Source organism: Macaca nemestrina, chromosome 20 (genome assembly GCF_043159975.1).
Source record: "Macaca nemestrina isolate mMacNem1 chromosome 20, mMacNem.hap1, whole genome shotgun sequence".
NCBI classification, from domain to species: Eukaryota; Metazoa; Chordata; class Mammalia; order Primates; family Cercopithecidae; genus Macaca; species Macaca nemestrina.
Genome location: NC_092144.1, coordinates 14,496,542 through 14,518,589, shown reverse-complemented (window position 1 = coordinate 14,518,589; position 22,048 = coordinate 14,496,542). Strand labels below are relative to the sequence as shown.

The 22,048-nt window shown below is 55.2% G+C and overlaps 1 protein-coding gene across 1 annotated transcript in view; it reads left to right on the top strand.

Moving 5' to 3' along the window:
• The window catches only part of LOC105495784 (notch receptor 3), a 42,150-nt gene that overhangs the window by 5,009 nt on the left and 15,093 nt on the right, over window positions 1-22,048 (top strand). Inside the window, exons 3-24 of the mRNA XM_011765589.3 lie at window positions 4,307-4,449; window positions 4,528-4,866; window positions 4,959-5,081; window positions 5,169-5,402; window positions 6,838-6,993; window positions 7,092-7,277; window positions 7,924-8,037; window positions 8,280-8,393; window positions 8,930-9,163; window positions 9,280-9,390; window positions 10,579-10,771; window positions 10,850-11,001; window positions 11,231-11,344; window positions 11,797-11,952; window positions 14,442-14,667; window positions 15,100-15,301; window positions 15,434-15,581; window positions 16,008-16,192; window positions 16,766-16,898; window positions 16,979-17,236; window positions 17,320-17,438; window positions 18,184-18,749. Of these exons, the coding sequence (XP_011763891.3) occupies window positions 4,307-4,449; window positions 4,528-4,866; window positions 4,959-5,081; window positions 5,169-5,402; window positions 6,838-6,993; window positions 7,092-7,277; window positions 7,924-8,037; window positions 8,280-8,393; window positions 8,930-9,163; window positions 9,280-9,390; window positions 10,579-10,771; window positions 10,850-11,001; window positions 11,231-11,344; window positions 11,797-11,952; window positions 14,442-14,667; window positions 15,100-15,301; window positions 15,434-15,581; window positions 16,008-16,192; window positions 16,766-16,898; window positions 16,979-17,236; window positions 17,320-17,438; window positions 18,184-18,749 (4,206 nt within the window). The remainder of the gene's footprint in view (window positions 1-4,306; window positions 4,450-4,527; window positions 4,867-4,958; window positions 5,082-5,168; window positions 5,403-6,837; window positions 6,994-7,091; window positions 7,278-7,923; window positions 8,038-8,279; window positions 8,394-8,929; window positions 9,164-9,279; window positions 9,391-10,578; window positions 10,772-10,849; window positions 11,002-11,230; window positions 11,345-11,796; window positions 11,953-14,441; window positions 14,668-15,099; window positions 15,302-15,433; window positions 15,582-16,007; window positions 16,193-16,765; window positions 16,899-16,978; window positions 17,237-17,319; window positions 17,439-18,183; window positions 18,750-22,048) is intronic.

Sequence of the window (22,048 nt, the reverse complement as noted above, 5' to 3'; positions counted from 1 at the left end):
CCCCACGAGTCTCTTTCATGGTCTCAAATACTCAAGTCCTTTCAAGGATGCCCCAAGCTGTCACCCCACCCATGGATCCCCCAAGACTCCCCCCCTCCGACCGCAGAAGTTTCCATAGACCTCGTCCCCATCTCCTAGTCCTCGCCTCACCCGCTGTGCCCCCCCCGCCCCCGACCAGGTCTGCGCTCCCCACTCCGTCTCCCCCAAAGCTTAGACCGTGGGGCGGGGCGCGGGCTGGGGCTGGAACCGGCCCGACCGGTCGGCGGGGGCGCGGGACTCAGAGCGTGGGAACCCGCCCGGGGCGTCGGGAGGGGGCCCGCGCGGGTCGCGCCCTGCCTGGCGGTGGGACCGGCTATCCTCGGCGCACAGCTCAGCGCGCCCCCTCCCGACGCGCGGTCGCGGCCGCAGTGGTCGCCCTGCGGGCCTTGGAGGAGGGGGCGGGAGCTGTGCCCTCCCCTCCCAACGCCACCCGCACCTCTGCTTGCTCGGCCGTGCCCCGACCTGTTTCGCTGGGGGCCGGGGTGGGGGGGATCTTGCGGGTGACGCTGACTGAGTCAGCCGCTTGTTGAGCTCAGTCGCAGGCGTCTGGGACAAGCCGGAGGGAGGACAACCGCGCCAGGGACGGGGGAGGTAGAGGGGGGTGAGGGTTGGCAGCGTTGGGGGGCGGAGCTAGGACTCTCTGGCTTCTCCAAGCCCCTCCCTCTGACCCCGCTAGAGCCCCTTGGAGATTTCCAGTCTTAAGACCAACCCCTCCCAGTTCCAATTTCTCACACTCCTTGGTGGGCTTGGGGAGGGGGGTGCAGGTTGAAGGACCACCCCCACAAAGATGAAGGTACCGAGAGTAGTGTCAGTTCCCCAACCCTCCACCTTCCCATCCCTTCATAGGAGGCTATATAAGTCCCAGGGAAGGGACTTGAGGGTTTGTGGGAGCCCTGCTGTCTGTCCCTGTGAGTGAGAGTTGCTCATTTCCGCCTCAGATGCTGTGGGTTGGTATCTTGAGTGTTGGCCAGGCCATGGGGTCCAATTGGTGTGTCCCTCTATGTGTGTAGCTGTGGTTTCTGGGCCTATGTGTGCTTGGGTGGTTGTATCCTGGGGTCTGAAACTTTTCTCCTTTCTTTCTTTTCTTTTCTTTTCTTTCTTTCTTTCTTTCCTTTCTTTCTTTCTTTCTTTTCTCTCTTCCTTCCTTCATTTCTCTTCCTTTCTCTTTCTTTCTTCTTTCTTCTTTCTTTCTTTTCTCTCTTTCTCTTTCCCCTTCCTTCCCTCCCTCTCTCTCTCCTGCCTTCCTTCTTTCCTTCCTTCCTTCCTTCCTTCCTTTCTTTCTTTCTTTCTTTCTTTCTTTCTTTCTTTCTTTCTTTCTTTCTTTCTTTCTTTCTTTCTTTCTTTCTTTTTCTTTCCTTTCTTTCTTTCCTTCTTTCTCTCCTTCCTTCCTTCTTTCTCTCCTTCCTTCCTTCCTTCCTTCCTTCCTTCCTTCCTTCCTTCCTTCCTTCCTTCCTTCCTTCCTTCCTCCCTTCCTCTCTCTCTCTCTCTCTCTCTCTCTCTTCCTTTCTTTAGATTGAGTTTTGCTCTTGTTGCCCAGGCTGGAGTGCGGTGGCTCTATCTCCACTCACTGCAACCTCTACCTCCTGGGTTCAAGCGATTTTCCTGCCTCAGCCTCCCGAGTAGCTAGGATTACAGGCATGCGCCACCACACCCAGCTAATTTTTTGTGTTTTTAGTAGAGACGGGGTTTCTTCGTGTTGGTCAGGCTGGTCTCAAACTCCCGACCTCAGGTGATCCACCTGCCTCTGTCTCCCAAAGTGCTGGGATTACAGGCGTGAGCCACTGGGCCTGGACAAGGGTCTGAGACTTTTGATTTGCTGTTCCCTCTGCCTGGAATGCTGTTTCCCATAAATCCCCATGGCCCCCTCCTTACCTTCAAATGTCTGTGAAAACAGAATTCTACCTCCTCAACCCCATCATTCTATCCCTTAGCCCTGTGGTTTAGCTTCCTACTGCTGCTCTAACAAATTACCACAAACTGGGTAGCTCGAACAATAGTAATTCATTGCCATGAAGTTTGGAGGTTGAAAGTCTGAAATCAAGGTTTCGGCAGGGCTGAGCCTCTCCATGGGGACCCAGGGGAGAACTGACTCTTGCAGCTTCCGGTGGCTCCAGACGTTTCTCAGCTTGTGGCTGTCTCACTCCAGTCCCTGTCTCAGTCTCCTTCTCTTCTTTCTCCCACCCAAATCTCCTTTTGGCTGCCTGTCTCATTTTTTTGAGACAGAATCTTGCTCTGTCACCCAGGCTGGAGTGCAGTGGCGCAATCTCAGTTCACTGCAGCCTTCAACTCCCAGGCTGAAGCGATCCTCCCACCTCAGCCTCCCAAGAAGCTGGGACTACAAGTGTGAGCCACCACGGCCAGCTGATTTTTTATTTTTATTTTTATTTATTTATTTTTTTTTTGAGACGGAGTCTCGCTCTGTAGCCCAGGCTGGAGTGCAGTGGCCGGATCTCAGCTCACTGCAAGCTCCGCCTCCCGGGTTCACGCCATTCTCCGGCCTCAGCCTCCCGAGTAGCTGGGACTACAGGCGCCCGCCACCTCGCCCGGCTAGTTTTTTGTATTTCTTAGTAGAGACGGGGTTTCACCGTGTTATCCAGGATGGTCTCGATCTCCTGACCTCGTGATCCACCCGTCTCGGCCTCCCAAAGTGCTGGGATTACAGGCTTGAGCCACCGCGCCCGGCCTATTTTTATTTTTTAAATGGAGTCTCTCTCTGTCACCCAGGCTGGGGTGCAGTGGCATGATTTTGGCTTACTGCAACCTCTGCCTCCCAGGTTCAAGCGCTTCTTCTGTCTCAGCCTCCTGAGTAGCGCGGACTACATGTGTGCACCACCACACCCAGCTAATTTTTGTATTTTTAGTAGCGATGAGGTTTCACCATATTGGCCAGGCTGGTCTTGAACTCCTGACCTTGTGATCTGCCCGCCTCAGCTTCCCAAAGTGCTGGGATTACAGGTGTGAGCCACTGCACCCAGCCTTTTTTTTTTTTTTTTTTTTTTTTTGAGATGGAGTCTCCCTTTGTCACCCAGGCCGGAGTGCAGTTGTGCAATTTCGGCTCACTGCAACCTCCGCCTCCCGGGTTCAAGCGATTCTCCTGTCTCAGCCTCCTGAGTAGCTGGGATTACAGGCTCCTGCCACCACGCCAGGTATTTTTTTTTTTTTTTATGGAAAAAAGGTCTCCCTGTGTTGCTCAGGCTGTTCTCGAACTTCTGTCTTGAAGTGATTGTCCTGTCTTGACCTCCCAAAGTGTTGGGATTAGTCGTGAGCCTTTCGCTTGTATGAACACTTGTTACTGAATTTAGGGCCCAGGTGAATACTTCAGAATAATCTCATCTTGACATCTCTCATTTAATTACATCTACATAGCCAGGTGTGGTGTCGTGTGCCTGTAGTCCCAGCTACTCAGGAGGCTGAGACAGAAGAATTGCTTGAACCCCGGGAGATGGAGGTTGCAGTGAGCCAAGATCGTGCCACTGCACTCTAGCCTGGGTGACAGAGCAAGACTCCGTCTCTTAAAAAAAAAAAAAAGAAAAGAAAAGAAAAAAATTACATCTGCAAAGAGTCATTTAAAAAAAAAAATAAGGTCCTAGTCACAGGTTCTGGGACATGGACATCATCTTTTCAGGGGCTGCCACCCAACTGACTACATCCTTCATGGTTCTGATGGCTTTCACCACCCCCTGCCAGCATGTTGTATATTAATTAGTTATTTCTATATGTTCTCCTTGCCTGGACCTTGCTGCAAGGATCCAGAGGGGTAGGGACCACTTTCATTGTGTTTGTTGCTGTATTTGTATTGCTCAGGACATAGTAGGTACTTAGTAAATCTTCACTGCATGAATGAATGTGTGTTTTGTTTTGTTTTGTTTTTTTGGGACGGAGTCTTACTCTGTCACCCAGGCTGGAGAGCAGTGGCACGATCTTGGCTCACTGCAACCTCCACCTCTGGAGTTCAAGTGATTCTCCTGCCTTAGCCTCTTGAGTAGCTGGAACTACAGGCACACACCACTATGCCCAGCAAATTTTTGTACTTTTAGTGGAGACGGGGTTACACCATGTTGGCCAGGCTGGTCTTGAACTCTGACTCCAAGTGATCTGCCCGCCGCAGCCTCCCAAAGTTTTGGGATTACAGGCGTGAGCCACCGCGCCCAGCAAATGTGTGTTTGCTGCACTGTTTCCCTGTGTGTTTCTTGCCTGTCTGGTGTGTATCTTTGTGTCTGGGGCCATCCTGCCCTGTGCTGCCCGACCAAGCCACCTCTGCCCACAGGTGCCCGCCTGGCTGGGTGGGTGAGCGGTGTCAGCTGGAGGACCCCTGTCACTCAGGCCCCTGTGCTGGCCGTGGTGTTTGCCAGAGTTCTGTGGTGGCTGGCACCGCCCGATTCTCATGCCGGTGCCCCCGTGGCTTCCGAGGTGAGAGGGGAAGAGTCTGGAAGGGAGGCAGGCGGGGGTGTGGTCAGTACCAAACTAACCCTGTCCCGTTCCCTCCAGGCCCTGACTGCTCCCTGCCAGATCCCTGCCTCAGCAGTCCTTGTGCCCACAGTGCCCGCTGCTCAGTGGGGCCCGATGGACGCTTCCTCTGCTCCTGTCCACCTGGCTACCAGGGCCGCAGCTGCCGAAGTGACGTGGATGAGTGCCGGGTGGGTGAGCCCTGCCGCCATGGTGGCACCTGCCTCAACACGCCTGGCTCTTTCCGCTGCCAGTGTCCAGCTGGCTACACGGGGCCTCTATGTGAGAACCCCGCGGTGCCCTGTGCGCCCTCACCGTGCCGTAACGGGGGCACCTGCAGGCAGAGTGGCGACCTCACTTACGACTGCGCCTGTCTTCCTGGTGAGTGAGCCCTACTCAGGGGAGGCAAAAGGGTGGGCGTGGGGACATCAGGCCAGCCCAACGGTGACCATCCTTGCCCCCTTCCCTGCTAGGGTTTGAGGGTCAGAATTGTGAAGTGAACGTGGACGACTGTCCAGGACACCGATGTCTCAATGGGGGGACATGCGTGGATGGCGTCAACACCTATAACTGCCAGTGCCCTCCAGAGTGGACAGGTGGGCACTGGGGCCAGAGGGAGTGGGGAGGCAGGCCTCAGGTGGACATGCGCCAGGTAGCTGGACTGCTGCGTCTGTTTGCCACAGGCCAGTTCTGCACGGAGGATGTGGATGAGTGTCAGCTGCAACCCAACGCCTGCCACAATGGGGGTACCTGCTTCAACACGCTGGGTGGCCACAGCTGCGTGTGTGTCAATGGCTGGACAGGCGAGAGCTGCAGTCAGAATATCGATGACTGTGCCACAGCCGTGTGCTTCCACGGGGCCACCTGCCATGACCGCGTGGCTTCTTTCTACTGTGCCTGCCCCATGGGCAAGACTGGTGAGTGGCTGTTTTCTCTGCAGGGAGCCATGGATGGTTTTTAGGGGGGGCAAATAAGAAGTCTGACTTGAGTGTTAGAAAGATTATGCTAGGCTGGGCACAGTGGCTCATGCCTGTAATCACAGCACTTTGGGAGGCCAAGATAGGAGGATCGCTTGGGCCCAGGACTTTGAGACCAGCCTGGACAACATAGTGAGACCTCATCTCTACAAAAACTTGGTAGGCTGGGTGTGGTAGCTCACGCCTGTAACTGCAGCACATTGGGAGGCCCAGGTGGGTGGATTGCTTGAGTTCAGCAGTTTGAGACCAGCCTGGGCAACATGGCAAAATCCTGTCTCTACCAAAAATACAAAAAATTATTTGGGCATGGTAGTGCATGCCTGTAGTCCCAGCTACTCTGGATGCTAAGGTGGAAGGATGGCTTCAGCCCAGAAGGTGGAGGTTGCAGTAAGCTGAGATTGAGCCATTGCACTCCAGCCTGGGAGACAGTGTAAGACCCTGTATTTCAAAAAAAAAAAAAAGAGGCCGGGCGCGGTGGCTCATGCCTGTAATCCCAGCACTTTGGGAGGCCGAGGTGGGTGGATCACGAGGTCAGGAGATCAAGACCATCCTGGCTAACACAGTGAAACCCTGTCTCTACTAAAAATACAAACAATTAGCCAGGCTTGGTGGCACATGTCTGTAGTCCCAGCTACTTGGGAGGCTGAGGCAGGAGAATGGCGTGAACCTGGGAGGTGGAGCTTGCAGTGAACCGAGATTGCGCCACTGCACTCCAGCCTGGGTGACAGAGCAAGATTCCGTCTCAAAAAGAAAAAAAAAAAAAAAAAGATTATGCTGGAGGCGGCTTTAGAGGGGAAGTTGCTGGGAGAGGAAGCCTGGGAGAGACTTAGGAGGAGGCTGACATTGCACTGATGCATGCAGAAGCCATTGGAATTGGGGAACTCCTGGGAGTTACCTTTGGAAGTGGCAAAGATCAGAGAACATGTTTAGGAGGGGAACATGGATATAGAAAGAGGGCATAACATGGCAGAGGGTATTACAGAAGCAAAGACTGGAAGGTAGGCGTGGTGGCTCATGCCTGTAATCCCAGCACTTTGGGAGGCTGAGGCAGGCAGATCACCTGAGGTCAGGAGTTTGAGACCAGCCTGGCTAACGTGGTGAAACCCCATTTCTACTAAAAATAAAAAACATTAGCCAGGTGTGGTGGCGCATGCCTGTAATCCCAGCTACTCCGGAGGCTGAGCAGAAGAACCTGGGAGGTGGAGGTTGCAGTGAGCCGAGATCGCACCATTTTAATCCAGCTTGGGCAGCAAGAGCGAAACTTCGTCTCAAAAAACAAAACAACAACAACAACAACAAAACAATATGCAAGGGGTGTGGGCCTTTTGGGCAGAGCAAGAAGGTCTGCCTATGACTTCTGCCTACCACTTCCCAGGCCTCCTGTGTCACCTGGATGACGCCTGTGTCAGCAACCCCTGCCACGAGGATGCTATCTGTGACACGAATCCAGTGAACGGCCGGGCCATTTGCACCTGTCCGCCCGGTTTCACGGGCGGGGCGTGTGACCAGGATGTGGACGAGTGCTCTATCGGTGAGGGGAGCTCCATCGTCTGTGAATGGGCCAGGAAAGAGGGGAGAGGAGGGGGTCCCGTCCAGCCACGCCCACACTGAACGCACTGTATCCGGCAGGCGCCAACCCCTGCGAGCACTTGGGCAGGTGCGTGAACACGCAGGGCTCCTTCCTGTGCCAGTGTGGCCGTGGCTACACTGGACCTCGCTGTGAGACCGACGTCAACGAGTGTCTGTCGGGGCCCTGCCGCAACCAGGCCACGTGCCTTGATCGCATAGGCCAGTTCACCTGTATCTGTATGGCAGGTGGGTGGTGGGCGTGGCCTGGGCGGGTCCTGAGGCAGGGGGCGGGGCCAGATAAGCCCGCGGATGGGTAGCTGAGCAGAATGGGGTGGAAGTGGGTTTGGAGTGGGACCCTTAAGAGACTGAAGCCCGGAGGGAGGTGGGGTCGGGGCCAGAAGGGAATCCTGTGTGATTCTGGGGGCTTGGTCAAATGGAGTCAGTAGAACCTCAGGTGGGCTGGGAGTATTCTTGGCCTTAGGACCCTCTGGGGAAGGGGTTGGGGCTAGAGAGGCAGAGTTGGGGCTGCTGTGAGGTCAAGGTGAAGCCTGCAGACAGTCTTGCAGTGAGCCTGGGCAAAGGCTATGGGGGCCCTGGGGCTGGGGGCTGGGGACTGGGGACTGGCGAAAGGGCTTAGTCTGAGGACTGGGGAGAGAAGGAGGAGTTTGAAGGCAAGGCCTCTGCGAACACCCATGAGCCTTGGGCCAGTTGGGACCACAGCTGGGTGACAGTCCAGGCTGAAAATTAAGGTTGGGCTGGGAGTGTGGGAGGGGGGACGAAGGCTCGGGGGATTTGTCGATGAGTAGGAAGGGAAGGGAAGTACTTCCTTCCTTGCACCCCGTTCACACCATAGGGCAGCCCCCACTTTCCTAAGCCCTGTGCCCTGCCCCAGGCTTCACAGGAACCTATTGCGAGGTGGATATTGACGAGTGTCAGAGTAGCCCCTGTGTCAACGGTGGGATCTGCAAGGACCGAGTCAACGGCTTCAGCTGCACCTGCCCCTCGGGTGAGGACCTTGGGAGAGGGAGCCTGAAAAGACATGTCTGGGAAGGGGCGAAAACTCCAGGGTGGGAACCTATAAAACCACATTAGCGGATAACTTACAATAGAAATCACAGGTTATGAAGCACATTGAAGTTAATTTAAATCCAAGTAAATGGGTTTTTCCACCCAAACAAGGCGGGGCTGGAGTGGGGTGTACTGCTCTCAGCCTTTCTGGGCCTCTGCTCATCCCACTCCCCACCCCAGGCTTCAGCGGCTCCACGTGTCAGCTGGACGTGGACGAATGCGCCAGCACACCCTGCAGGAATGGCGCCAAGTGCGTGGACCAGCCTGATGGCTACGAGTGCCGCTGTGCAGAGGGTGAGGCGGGCCAATGACAATCCGACGAGAATCAGGAGGCGGGGCTTGTGGGCGACAGGGCCAATAACAGACTTGGGGAGAGCTTGGGGGCAGGATTGTAGCAAGGCAGGACCCAGTGACAGAGTTGGGGGGTGGAGCCAATAATGCATATAGACTGACATAAGGCTACACGTGGAGCCAAAGGGTTGGGCTGGGCACAGGGTGCATGTAACTGAATGGGGAGGGCCCAGTACCTTCCCCTGTCACCTGCCGTCTGCTCACATCTCCAGTAGGGGGTGGGGCAGAAACAGGGCTGGAGGTGGGGCCACAGCTGGGGGTGGGATTTAACTGTGGGAGAGTCTTGGCTAGGGACAAATTCCGGAGCTTACAGCGGGGTGGAGTGGAAGTAAGTGGCGGGGCAGGGCCTGTATTGAGCCTGCCTCCTGACAGCTTGATGGGCAGGGCCTCAGATAGAGCTGAACCAGGATTGGTCCGAGGCCTCACCTGTGGGCAGGCCCCTGGCAAGTGGGCGGAGCCTGACACTCTTGGCCCCGCAGGCTTTGAGGGCATGCTGTGTGAGCGCAACGTGGATGACTGCTCCCCTGACCCATGCCACCATGGTCGCTGCGTGGATGGCATCGCCAGCTTCTCATGTGCCTGTGCCCCTGGCTACACGGGCACACGCTGCGAGAGCCAGGTGGACGAATGCCGTAGCCAGCCCTGCCGCCATGGCGGCAAATGCCTAGACCTGGTGGACAAGTACCTCTGCCGCTGCCCTTCTGGGACTACAGGTGGAACTGGGGGCTGGGGCAGAAACAGCACTCCTGAAGGGGCACAGAGGGTTTGGGAAGGTTGCATTTAGGGGGGCACAGTGGTGACTGCTCCATGCCATGTTCCTGGCCACCAGGTGTGAACTGCGAAGTGAACATTGACGACTGTGCCAGCAACCCCTGCAGCTTTGGAGTCTGCCGTGATGGTATCAACCGCTACGACTGTGTCTGCCAACCTGGCTTCACAGGTGGGCAAGTGGCTGCCATGGAGAGGGGGTCCTTAAATCGAGGGTGAAGTCGCTTGTTTCTGTGGGCCTGTTTTGCCCATATCTTTGCAGACTCTTGTCCAACGAGGTTGTCCGTGCTTTGCCCTGAGTCTGTGCTGTCTCATTGGCATAAGGTTGTTTCGATATTATTCTGGAGGCCAGGCGTGGTGGCTCACGCCTGTAATCCCAGCGCTTTGGGAGGCCAAGGCAGGTGGATCACTTGAGGTCAGGAGTTTGAGATCAGCCTGGCCAAAATGGCGAAACCCCGTCTCTACTAAAAACACAAAAATTAGCTGAGCGTGGTGGCGGGCGCCTGTAGTCCCCGCTACTTGGGAGGCTGAGGCAGGACAATTGCTTGAACCCAGGAGGTGGAGGTGGCATTGAGCCAAGATTGTGCCACTGCACTCCAGCCTGGGCGACAGAGTGAGACTTCATCTAAACACACACACACACACACACACACACACACAAAAAGAAAAAAAACAAGAAAAGATTATTCTGGAACACAGATGAAAGTGTCCAAACTCAGTGACTAGGTTATTTCTGAATGGGACTAAAGTAATTCTTGGTGGAAACGAATGAGACTTTGCTAAGTGTGTTGGCTCATGTCTGTAGTAATCCCAGCACTTTGGGAGGCTGAGACGTGAGGATCACTTGAGCCCAGGAATTCGAGACTAGCCTGGGCAACATAATGAAACCCTGTCTCTACAAAAAATAAACACACTCCCCAAGACAGATTAGTCAATAAGTAGATAAACACACACACACGCACACAATTAGTCGGATGTGCTGGTGTGCAACTATAGTCCCAGCCAGTCGGGAGGCTGAGATGGGAGGATCGCTGGAGCCCAGGAGGTCAAGGCTGTGGTGAGCTATGATCACGCCACTGCAGTCCAGCCTGGGAGACAGAGTGCGACCCTATCTCAAAAAATAAGAAGAAGAAAAGAAAAAGAAAGGGACTTCATGGAAGTTTGGGGACCAGAATGATCTGGGGCAAGGCAGCTCTTGTTTGAGGAGGTGGGTGTCCTAATTTGCACAAGAGCTGATGCATTACGAAAAAGAGGTTGTCCTTGCTCGGGGGTGTGGGTGTGCTAAGTGGGGTCAGATCGTCCCTCCCTGGTTGTCCCTGCTGCCTTTGTTCTGAGGTGAGATTGCTTGTCTACTCCCCAGGGCCCCTTTGTAACGTGGAGATCAATGAGTGTGCTTCCAGCCCGTGCGGCGAGGGAGGTTCCTGCGTGGATGGGGAAAACGGCTTCCGCTGCCTCTGCCCGCCCGGCTCCTTGCCCCCACTCTGCCTCCCCCCGAGCCATCCCTGTGCCCATGAGCCCTGCAGTCACGGCATCTGCTATGATGCACCTGGCGGGTGAGGGCCCTTCTCAACCTCAGACACCGCCTCCTCTCCCTGGCCTACCTCCTTGGCCTGACTACCTTCCCCTGCCAGGTTCCGCTGTGTGTGTGAGCCTGGCTGGAGTGGCCCCCGCTGCAGCCAGAGCCTGGCTCGAGATGCCTGTGAGTCTCAGCCCTGCCGGGCCGGCGGGACGTGCAGCAGCGATGGGATGGGTTTCCACTGCACCTGCCCCCCTGGTGTCCAGGGTGTGTACCTCACCTTCCCTCTGCAGCCCCACCAGCACCATTGGCCTCATCTCTCTTCTCCTCTACTCTCTCCTCCCCATATATTGGCTTCTTTTTTGCTTTCAATCATTTCCCTCCAGGAGCTTGGGAGGTGGGTATTGAAGTGGGGACGGGTTGGGGGAGGTGGGGGAGATGGGATCAGGGAATCCCTCAAGACTGTCTCTGCTTCCTTCTCTTCCACCCCCCACAGGACGTCAGTGTGAGCTCCTCTCCCCCTGCACCCCGAACCCCTGTGAGCATGGGGGCCGCTGTGAGTCTGCCCCTGGCCAGCTGCCTGTCTGCTCCTGCCCCCAGGGCTGGCAAGGTATGTCACCTGCTTCTCTCCCCTCCTCCTCTCCATCTCCTCTGCCCCTTGCCCTATCGGGATTGATGCTGGGGATCTGGAGGGGGACCATCCCCAGCTCTGCCTTTGAGAGAGGCTTCCTTCTGGGAAAGACAGAGCTGGACACAGATCTGCTGCCTGTGTGGGTCAGCCCTTGGAAGAGGAAGGGCTATGGGGCTACAGATGCTGGGATTCAGGATGGGGTTTGGGGTACAGCTTCCTGGAGGAGCAGACCTCATAGTAGGTATTTGCCACCTACTGAGACAGGGAGACGACCGTTCTGAAACTGCATATGCAAAATGCCCACGCGAATGACAGCATGGCTTATTTTGCCTTCACCCATCTCGGCCTGCAGGTTCTTCCTGAGCCCCAGGTCCCTGGGACCCTGCTCTATACCCTGTAACCCTAGGTGTGACCTTGCTCCCCACCCTCAGGCCCACGATGCCAGCAGGATGTGGACGAGTGTGCTGGCCCCGCACCCTGTGGCCCTCATGGTATCTGCACCAACCTGGCAGGGAGTTTCAGCTGCACCTGCCATGGAGGGTACACTGGCCCTTCCTGCGATCAGGACATCAATGACTGTGACCCCAGTGAGTGCAGGGGAGCTCTTGGGGGTGCTGCTCTGGGGAACACAGTCATTAAGCTTGAACTGTGTGCCTGGCACTGTGCTGTCATTTCATCTTCACAGTTATCTTACTTTTCCCGTTTTATTCATATGGAAACCTAGGCCCAAGAAGGTTGAGTGACTTCTAGCCTGAGGCTACGGAAGGAGTCAGGGAACGAGCTGGGCTTAGAACCCTGGAGTCTGTGCACTGATTCTTTTTTTTTTTTTTTTTTTTTTGAGACAGTCTTAGCTCTGTTACTGGAGTGCAGTGGTGCGATCATGGCTCACTGCAACCTCCGCTCTCTGGGCTCAGGTGCCTCAGCCTCCCCCGTGGCTGGGACTATAGGTGCGCACCACCACACCCAGCTAATCTTTTGTATTTTTTGTAGAGATGGCCTTTCGCCATGTTGCCCACGGTGGTCTCCAATTCCTGGGCTTAAGCACTCTACCCGCCTCCACCTCCCAAAGTGCTGGGATTACAGGTGTGAGCCACCACACCCGGCCTGAGTGCACCGTCTTTGAGAGCAAGCAAGTTAATATCATGCGCAGAGTATGAGATAAAAGGCCCCCCAGAGGCCGGGCGCGGTGGCTTACGCCTGTAATCTCAGCACTTTGGGAGGCCGAGGCGGGTGGATCACCTGAGGTTGGGAGTTCGAGACCAGCCTGACCAACATGGGGAAACCCCGTCTCTACTAAAAATACAAAATTAGCTGGGCATGGTGGCGCATGCCTGTAATCCCAGCTACTTGGGAGGCTGAGGCAGGAGAATCACTTGAACCTGGGAGGCGGAAGTTGCGGTGAGGTGATATCGTGTCATTGCACTCCAGCCTGGGCAACAAGGAAAAACTGTCTCAAAAACAAAAAAACAAACAAAAAGGCCCTCCAGAGGATTCCCCAGGGATGCTGCCCAATAGACAAATAACACAAGGCACATATGCAATTTTAAATTTTCTAGTAGTCACATTAAAAATAAACAGAAACTCGAGATATTAAATTTAATATTATTTATTTATTATTTATTCACAGTGAGGCTGTGTCGCCCTGGCTGGAGTGCAGTGGTGCGATTTTGGCTCAGTGTAGTCTCGAACCCCTGGGCTGAGGCAATCCTCCTGTCTTAACCTCCTGAGTAGCTAGGATTACAGGCACTCACTACCATGCCTAGCTAATATTTTTATTTTAATTTTGTAGATATGGGGTCTCGCTACGTTGTCTAGGCTGGTCTCAAACTCCTGGCCTCAAACCACCCTCCTGCCTTGGCCTCTCAAACTACTACCACTGTGCCTGGCCAAATTTAATATATTTAAATTTAATTTATTGAATGTATATAATCGGCTGGGCGTGGTGGCTCACGCCTGTAATCCCAGCACTTTGGGAGGCTGAGACAGGTGGATCACCTGAGGTCAGAAGTTCAAGACCAGCCTGACCAACATGGAGAAACCCCGTCTCTACCAAAAATACAAAATTAGCCCTGCATGGTGGCGCATGCCTGTAATCCCAGCTACTCAGAAGGCTGAGGCAGGAGAACCACTTGAACCCAGGAGGCGGGAGGTCGTGGTGAGCTGAGATTGTGTCATTGTGCTCCAGCCTGGGTAACAAGAGCGAAATTCCATCTCAAAAAATAAAATAAAATAAAATAAAATAAATAAATAAATATAAATGTATATAATCTATTTTATTTAACCCAATATATTAACATGTCATTTCAACATGTAATCAGTATAAAAAGTGTTAATGAGATATTTTACATTTTTTCCTTTTTTTAATTTTTTGGAGACAAGGTCTCACTCTGTCACCTGGACTAGGGTGCAATGGTGTGGTCATGACTCACTGCAGCCTTGATCTCCCAGGCTCAAGTGATCCTCCCATCTCAGCCTCCCCAGTAGCTGGGACTACAGGTGTGCACCACCACACCCAGCTAATTTTTGTATTTTTTATAGAAATGAGGTCTTGCCATGTTGCCCAGGTTGGTCTCGAACTCCTGAGCTCAAGTGATCTGCCCACCTTGGCCTCCCAAAATGTTGGGATTACAAGTGTGTGCCACCACACCCAGCCTATTTTTTTTTTCATACCATGTCTTCAAAATCTGAAACCCAGTTTGTATTTTACATTTATAGCACATCTCCATTTAGTCACAATTTCAAGAACTCAGTAGCCACATGTGGCTAATGGCCACTGTCCTTGGCTTGTCCCAAGCACAGGAATTAGATCAGGCACAATTAGCAGCATTTGCTCGGCAGCTTAAAGGGACATTTTGGTTCTCCCAACATCCTGCCCTTGCCACATAGGTGAGGTTTCCAGATAAAGGAGGGGACAAGGCCACAGAAGGGGATGGATTTAGATTCCTCTGATCAAATGCACCCCATCCCAGTTGAACCTGGTTTCCTCCTGAATTCTTCTCAATCCAAGGCATATCCCAGTCAGACTGGACTAATGGGGGCAAAGTAGGTGACCAGACTGCCTTCCTCCTGTCCGCAGACCCATGCCTGAACGGTGGCTCGTGCCAAGACGGCGTGGGCTCCTTTTCCTGCTCCTGCCTCCCTGGTTTCGCCGGCCCACGATGCGCCCGCGACGTGGACGAGTGCCTGAGCAACCCCTGCGGCCCGGGCACCTGCACCGACCACGTGGCTTCCTTCACCTGCACCTGCCCGCCGGGCTACGGAGGCTTCCACTGCGAACAGGACCTGCCCGACTGCAGCCCCAGGTGGGCGGGGCCTCTGTTTGGAGCGCAGGGACTCTGACTTGGGATGGGGCCTGGGACCTGGGACGAAGTGGGGACAGCAAGGACTAGGGGGAGTTCTCAGCTTGATACCCACTGCGGACTGTGATGACTAATGGGGCAGGGCCAGGGAAGGAGCAGGGCATCTGTTTGGAGGTCACCTTGGAGTCTCTGGTGCCTGAGAGGGCATGGCCTCCAGGTGGCTCTCACCTTAGGGCTGAAGTCCCTGGCGAATTGGGGCTAAGGGACTTGGCTGGCTTCTGCTGGGGCTGCAGCTTCTTGCGGAGATAAGGGTCAGGGAGTGGGACGTCCCCAGCGCTACCAGTGGAACTCAGCGCTTCCAGTGGGACTCAGGAAGGAGGGCGGGGCCTGTGAGGGGGCGGAGCCTGATTCTCCCTCCCACTCCTTCCGCTCCAGCTCCTGTTTCAATGGCGGGACCTGCGTGGACGGCGTGAACTCGTTCAGCTGCCTGTGCCGTCCCGGCTACACAGGAGCCCACTGCCAACATGAGGCAGACCCTTGCCTCTCGCGGCCCTGCCTACACGGGGGCGTCTGCAGCGCCGCCCACCCTGGTTTCCGCTGCACCTGCCCCCAGAGCTTCACAGGCCCACAGTGCCAGGTGGGTGGAGTTACTGGGGACCTGGGGGAGGAGCCTGCCTGGGATCCTAGGAGGGAGAAGCCAAGTTGGAGCACAGTTTCTCCCAGACTACCTCCTACCCCCCAGTACTGACTCTGAGTGCTTCCTCTCCAGACGCTGGTGGATTGGTGCAGCCGCCAGCCTTGTCAAAACGGGGGTCGCTGCGTCCAGACTGGGGCCTATTGCCTTTGTCCCCCGGGATGGAGCGGACGTCTCTGTGACATCCGAAGCCTGCCCTGCAGGGAGGCTGCAGCCCAGATCGGTGAGTGGGAGCACGCGGGCGGGGCTGTGGGGCCTCGGGAGGGGGCTCCTCCAGGTACCTCCTGCTAGTGTGAGTCGAATGGGGGTGCCACAGAACTTATGCGGCATGATGGGGTGTGTGACTGAGTGGTGTGGGTGTGTGAGCATGTGACAACTGGCTGGGATGGTGTGTGTGTCTGTCACTGTGAGACAGCAGGGATGGTATATGTGCTACAGGGTGTGACCGAGCTGCTGCTAGCGTGGAAGGCATGTGTGTGTGTGTCAGTGATGAGACCTTGCCTGCTGGAAGGATGTGCGACAACCTGATGGAGTGTGGGTGCGATCCTGTGGACCTATTCTAGCAAGGATGTTGGAAGATGTGTGTGATGGAGGCAGAAGGGGGATGTATGGGGTTACCTCTGTTCCTGTGCCACTCTGCTCTTTGCAGGGGTGCGGCTGGAGCAGCTGTGTCAGGCGGGTGGGCAGTGTGTGGATGAAGACAGCTCCCACTACTGCATGTGCCCAGAGGGCCGCACTGGTAGCCACTGTGAGCAGGAAGTGGACCCTTGCTTGGCCCAGCCCTGCCAGCATGGGGGGACGTGCCGTGGCTATATGGGGGGCTACATGTGTGAGGTAAGGGGGCACTCCCCAGGAGAGGGAAGAGAGGGTGGGCATGCTTGGGTGTGTCTGGGCACACGTTTCTCTGCATCTGTGACTTGGTGTGTGTATGTCTCTAGATGTGTCTGAGTTTTTGCTTTTGTGACTCTTGGTATATCTGTGGGTGTCACTCTGGGTAGATCTGGGGTGTTTGTTTGTTTTTTGAGACAGGGTCTCACTCTGTCGCCCAGAGTGGAGTGCAGTGGCACAATCTCGGCTCACTGCAACCTTTGCCTCCCGGGTTCAGGTGATTCTCCTGCCTCAGCCTCTCGTATAGCTGGGAATACAGGCACCCACCACCACGCCCAGCTAATTTTTGTAGTTTTCATAGAGACGGGGTTTCACCATGTTGGCCAGGCTGGTCTTGAACTCCTGACCTCAGATGATCTGCCCACCTCGGCCTCCCAAAGCTCTGGGATTACCTACTGGTAGTGCGCTGGACATCCATGTGTGTCCTTTCGTGCTGGGGTTCTTTGTGTCTTCATGGGTATGTCCAGTTGTGTCTGTGTCACACTAAGCTGAGTGGGTCCCTCTCTTGCCCCACTGAAGTGTCTTCCTGGCTACAATGGTGAGAACTGTGAGGACGACGTGGATGAATGTGCCTCCCAGCCCTGCCAGCATGGGGGTTCATGCATTGACCTCGTGGCCCGCTATCTCTGCTCCTGTCCCCCGGGAACGCTGGGTATGCCAGGGCCAGAGTTGGGGGACAGGATGGGAGGCTGTCTTCATTCCTTCCTGACCACCCCCTGTTTCTTCCCCCAGGCGTGCTCTGCGAGATTAATGAGGATGACTGTGGCCCAGGCCCACCCTTGGACTCAGGGCCCCGGTGCCTACACAATGGCACCTGTGTGGACCTGGTGGGTGGTTTCCGCTGCACCTGTCCCCCAGGATACACTGGTTTGCGCTGCGAGGCAGACATCAATGAGTGTCGCTCAGGTGCCTGCCATGCGGCACACACCCGGGACTGCCTGCAGGACCCAGGCGGGGGTTTCCGTTGTCTTTGTCATGCTGGCTTCTCAGGTAAGCATTGGAGAAGGGGCTGGCCTGGGACCCGGCCTGTTATTCCCCCACTGTGGTTGATCTACATGTTCCTGCTTGCTCAGGTCCTCGCTGTCAGACTGTCCTGTCTCCCTGCGAGTCTCAGCCATGCCAGCATGGAGGCCAGTGCCGTCCTAGCCCAGGTCCTGGGGGTGGGCTGACCTTCACCTGTCACTGTGCCCAGGTAGGTGTGGGTGGCGGCCTTTGGAGGCGGGGCAGGGGCGTGGCCTCTGGAGTAGTGGGGCGTGGTGTCTAGGAGGAGGATATGGCTTTAGGGGAAACTTCGAAGGGAAGGGAGTTTCTGGAAAATGCTGACATTTCTAACGGGTGTGGTAGCTCATACCTGTAATCCCAGCACTTTGGGAGGCCTAGGCGGGAAGATCACTTGAGGCCAGGAGTTCGAGACTAGCCTGGGCAACATGGTGAAACCCTGTCTCTACGAAAAATACAAAAATTAGCCGGGTGTAGTGGCAACCGCCTGTAATCCCAGCCACTCGGGAGGCTGAGGCAGGAGAATCACTTGAACGTGGGAGGCAGAGGTTACAGTGAGCTGAGATCGCGCCACTGCACTCCAGCCTGGCGACAGAGTGACACTCTGTCTCAAAAACAAAGACCCCCCCGCCCCCGACATTTCCTGGAGGTTTGAAGGAAAAAGGGGGTGAGGCTGGTAATCGGGGAACGTGGCCTCCCGGGGTGGCGGGGTGGTGGGGCGTGTCTGCCAGGTGGGGTCTCCGTTGTGGAAAGGTGAGAGGTTGGGTGGGACATGGGGAGGTTGTGGGGGGCGGGTCTCAACCTTCCTTAATCTTGACCTCTTCTCTTCCCCCTCTCTCCCCTTGACTCTTCTTTTCGCCTCTCCTCCATTTCTTCTCCTCCTTCCCTCCACTCCCCTCCTTCACTATTTTTCCTCCCTCCCCAAACCTGACCCCCAGCCATTCTGGGGTCCGCGTTGCGAGCGGGTGGCGCGCGCCTGCCGGGAGCTGCAGTGCCCGGTGGGCGTCCCATGCCAGCAGACGCCCCGCGGTCCGCGCTGCGCCTGCCCCCCAGGGTTGTCGGGGCCCTCCTGCCGCAGTTTCTCGGGGTCGCCGCCGGGGGCCAGCAACGCCAGCTGCGCGGCCGCCCCCTGTCTCCACGGGGGCTCCTGCCGCCCCGCGCCGCTCGCGCCCTTCTTCCGCTGCGCTTGCGCGCAGGGTTGGACCGGGCCGCGCTGCGAGGCGCCTGCCGCGGCACCCGAGGTCTCGGAGGAGCCGCGGTGCCCGCGCGCCGCCTGCCAGGCCAAGCGCGGGGACCAGCGCTGCGACCGCGAGTGCAACAGCCCGGGCTGCGGCTGGGACGGCGGCGACTGCTCGCTGAGCGTGGGCGACCCCTGGCGGCAGTGCGAGGCGCTACAGTGCTGGCGCCTCTTCAACAACAGCCGCTGCGACCCCGCCTGCAGCTCGCCCGCCTGCCTCTACGACAACTTCGACTGCCACGCCGGTGGCCGCGAGCGCACTTGCAAGTGAGCCCATCCACCCGATCGATCCATCTGTCTATGCATCCATCCCAGTCTGTCTGTCCATGGGCCCTGCCTCTCTTTCTACCTGCCCCCTGCCCACCCACTTGCCCGGTCTGTTTCTCTGTGCACCCTATCTGCCCATCATTGTGTCCCATGTGTCTGTCCGTCTGTCTGTTCATCCATGTGTCCTGCCTATCTTGTTCTTGTTTCTATCTGCGTATGCACTTCTCTGCCCCGTTTGTCTGCCCTTTTCTCCATCCAAGAATTTCTTTTTCTTTTTTTTCCCCCCCGCAAGACGGAGTCTTGCTCTGTGGCCCAGGCTGGAGTGCAGTTTCGCGATCTCGGTTCACTGCAACCTCTGCCTCCCAGGTTCAAGTGATTCTCTTGCCTCAGCCTCTGAAATAGCTGAGATTACAGGCGTGAGCCACCGTGCCCAGCCGAATTCCTTTTTTTTTTTTTTTTTTTTTTGAGACTGAGTCCCGCTCTCTTGCCCAGGCTGGAGTGCAGGGGCTGGATCTCCGCTCACTGCAAGCTCCGCCTCCTGGGTTCAAGCGATTCTCCTGCCTCAGCCTCCCAAGTAGCTGAGACTATAGGTGCCTGCCACCACGCCTGGTTAACTTTTTTTTTTTTTTGTATTTTTATTAGAGACAGGGTTTCACCATATTGGCCAGGTTGGTCGCGAACTCCTGACCTCGTGATCCACCCGCCTTGGCCTCCCAAAGTGCTGGAATTACAGGCGTGAGCCACTGCACCTGGCACCTTTTTTTTTTTTTTTTTTTTGATAGAGTCTTGCTCTGTGGCCCAGGCTGGAGTGCAGTGACGTGATCTCAGCTCACTGCAACCTCTACCTCCTGGGCTCAAGTAATCCTCACACCTCAGCCTCCCGAGGAGCTGGGACCACAGGTGTGAGCCACAGCGCCTGGGTAACTTTTGTGCTTTTTTTAAGAGATGGGGTTTCACCGTATTGTCCAGGCTAATCTTGAACACCTGAGCTCAAAGCGATCCACCCAGCTTAGCCTCTCGAAGTGCTGGGATTATGGGCCTGAGCCATCGCACCTGACCTAAGAATTTTTTTTATCAGCCGAGCACAGTGGCTTACGCCTGTAATCCCAGCATTTGGGAGGCAGAGGTGGGCAAATCACCTGAGGTCAGGAGTTCGAGATCAACCTGGGCAACACGGTGAAACCCTGTCTCTACTAAAAATACAAAATTAGCAGGGCGTGATGGCACATGCCTGTAATCCCAGCTACTTGGGAGGCCGAGGCAAGAGAATCACTGAGATCATGCCATTGCACTCCAGTCTGGGCAACAAGAGTAAATCTCCGTCTCACCAAAAATAAATAAATAAATAAATAAATAAATAAATAAATAAATAAATAATACAATAAATAAAATTCCTTTTATTCCTCTGTGTATGCTGCACCCCTGCTTGTCCATCCTTGGGCTGAATCTGTCCATCCATGCAATCTTTTTGCTCCTCTATATGGCTGTCTATCTGTTTTGTGTCTGCCCCTGACTGTCTCTGCCCCTCTTCTGCCCCTCTCTCTGTCTGTCCTAGGCAGTCCATCTGTCCATTCCTACACCCTGCCCCTTCTGTTCCTCTGTGTACCTCTCTGTCCACTTGGAACCCTCCACCTCATTAATCTCCATATCCCCAACTTCTCTGCTTCCCCCCCAGTCACTCTGCTCCAGCCACCCTGGCCTCTCAGCTGTTCGCCAGATACCCCAGGCTTGATCCCACATCAGGGCCTTTGCACAAGCTGTTCCTACTGCCTGGCTGTTCCCTTCCCCCACATGGTTCCTCTCTCACCTCCTTCAAGTCTTTGCTGAAATGGTGGTACCTTCTCAGTGAGCACCTCCCTGATCACTCCCAGCCCTTCCTCTGCTTTATTTTTCTTCTTAGCATTTAATTCCATCCAGCACTATGTGTGTGCATGTTCTCATGTGTGTGTGTGTGTGTATATATATATATATATATATATATATTTTTTTTTTTTTTTTTGAGACAGGATTTCTCTCCCATTGCCCAGGCTGGAGTACAGTGGTGTGATCTTGGCTCACTGCAACCTCCACCTCCTGGGTTCAAGCTATTCTCCTGCCTCAGCTTCCTGAGTAGCTGGGATTACAGGCACCAGCCACCACGCCTGACTAATTTTTGTATTTGTAGTAGAGATGGGGTTTCACCATGTTGGCCAGGCTGACCTAGAACTTGTGACCTCAGGTGATCCGTACACCTCGGCCTCCCAAAGTGCTGGGATTACAGGCATGAGCCACCGCACCCAGCCTGTATTTTTATTTTATTGATGAGTAATAGAGATGCTGTATATTTGGCTCATGTATCTCCCTTACTGTCTGTCTTCACCCAGTGAAATGCTAGCTGCACGTGGGCCAGGAATTGTGGCTGGACCTTATTCTTGTGCCTGCAGCAGTGCTCAACACATGGCAGTCAGTCAGTTAGTATTTACCGATTTTTTTTTTTTTTTTTTGAGATGGAGTCTCGCTCAGTTGCCCAGGCTAGGGTGCAGTGGCCGGATCTCAGCTCACTGCAAGCTCCACCTCCCGGGTTCACGCCGTTCTCCTGCCTCAGCCTCCCGTGTAGCTGGGACTACAGGCGCCCGCCACCGCGCCCGGCTAAGTTTTGTATTTTTAGTAGAGACGGGGTTTCACCGTGTTAGTCAGGATGGTCTCGATCTCCTGACCTCGTGATCCACCCATCTCGGCCTCCCAAAGTGCTGGGATTACAGGCGTGAGCCACTGCACCCGGCCAGTATTTACTGATTAATTAATAGTTAGCCAGTGAGGCCCAGAGTGTGGTGTGGGCTTGTAGTCCCAGCCACTTGGGAGACTGAGGAGGGAGGATCATTTGGGTCCAGGAGTTTGAGACTCCAGAGAGCTATGATCACACCACTGCACTCCAGCCTGGGCAACAGAGCAAGACCTCATTTCAATCAATCAATTAAAAAAAAATTATCAAGGGCCAGGCACGGTGGCTTATGCCTGTAATCCCAGCACTTTGGGAGGCCGAGGCAGGTGGATTACCTGAGGTCAGGAGTTCAACGGCAGCCTGACCAGCATGGTAAAACCCTGTCTCTGCTAAAAATACAAAAATTAGACGGGTGTGGTGGTGCATGCCGGTAATCCCAGTTACTTGGGAGGCTGAGGTGGGAGAATTGCTGGAACCAGGGAGGTGGAGGCTGCAGTGAGCCGAGAGATCATGTTAACTGCATTACGGCCTGGGCGACAGAGCAAGACTCCGTCTCAAAAAAAAAAAAAAATTGTCCAGTGAATGACAAGATTTGCAG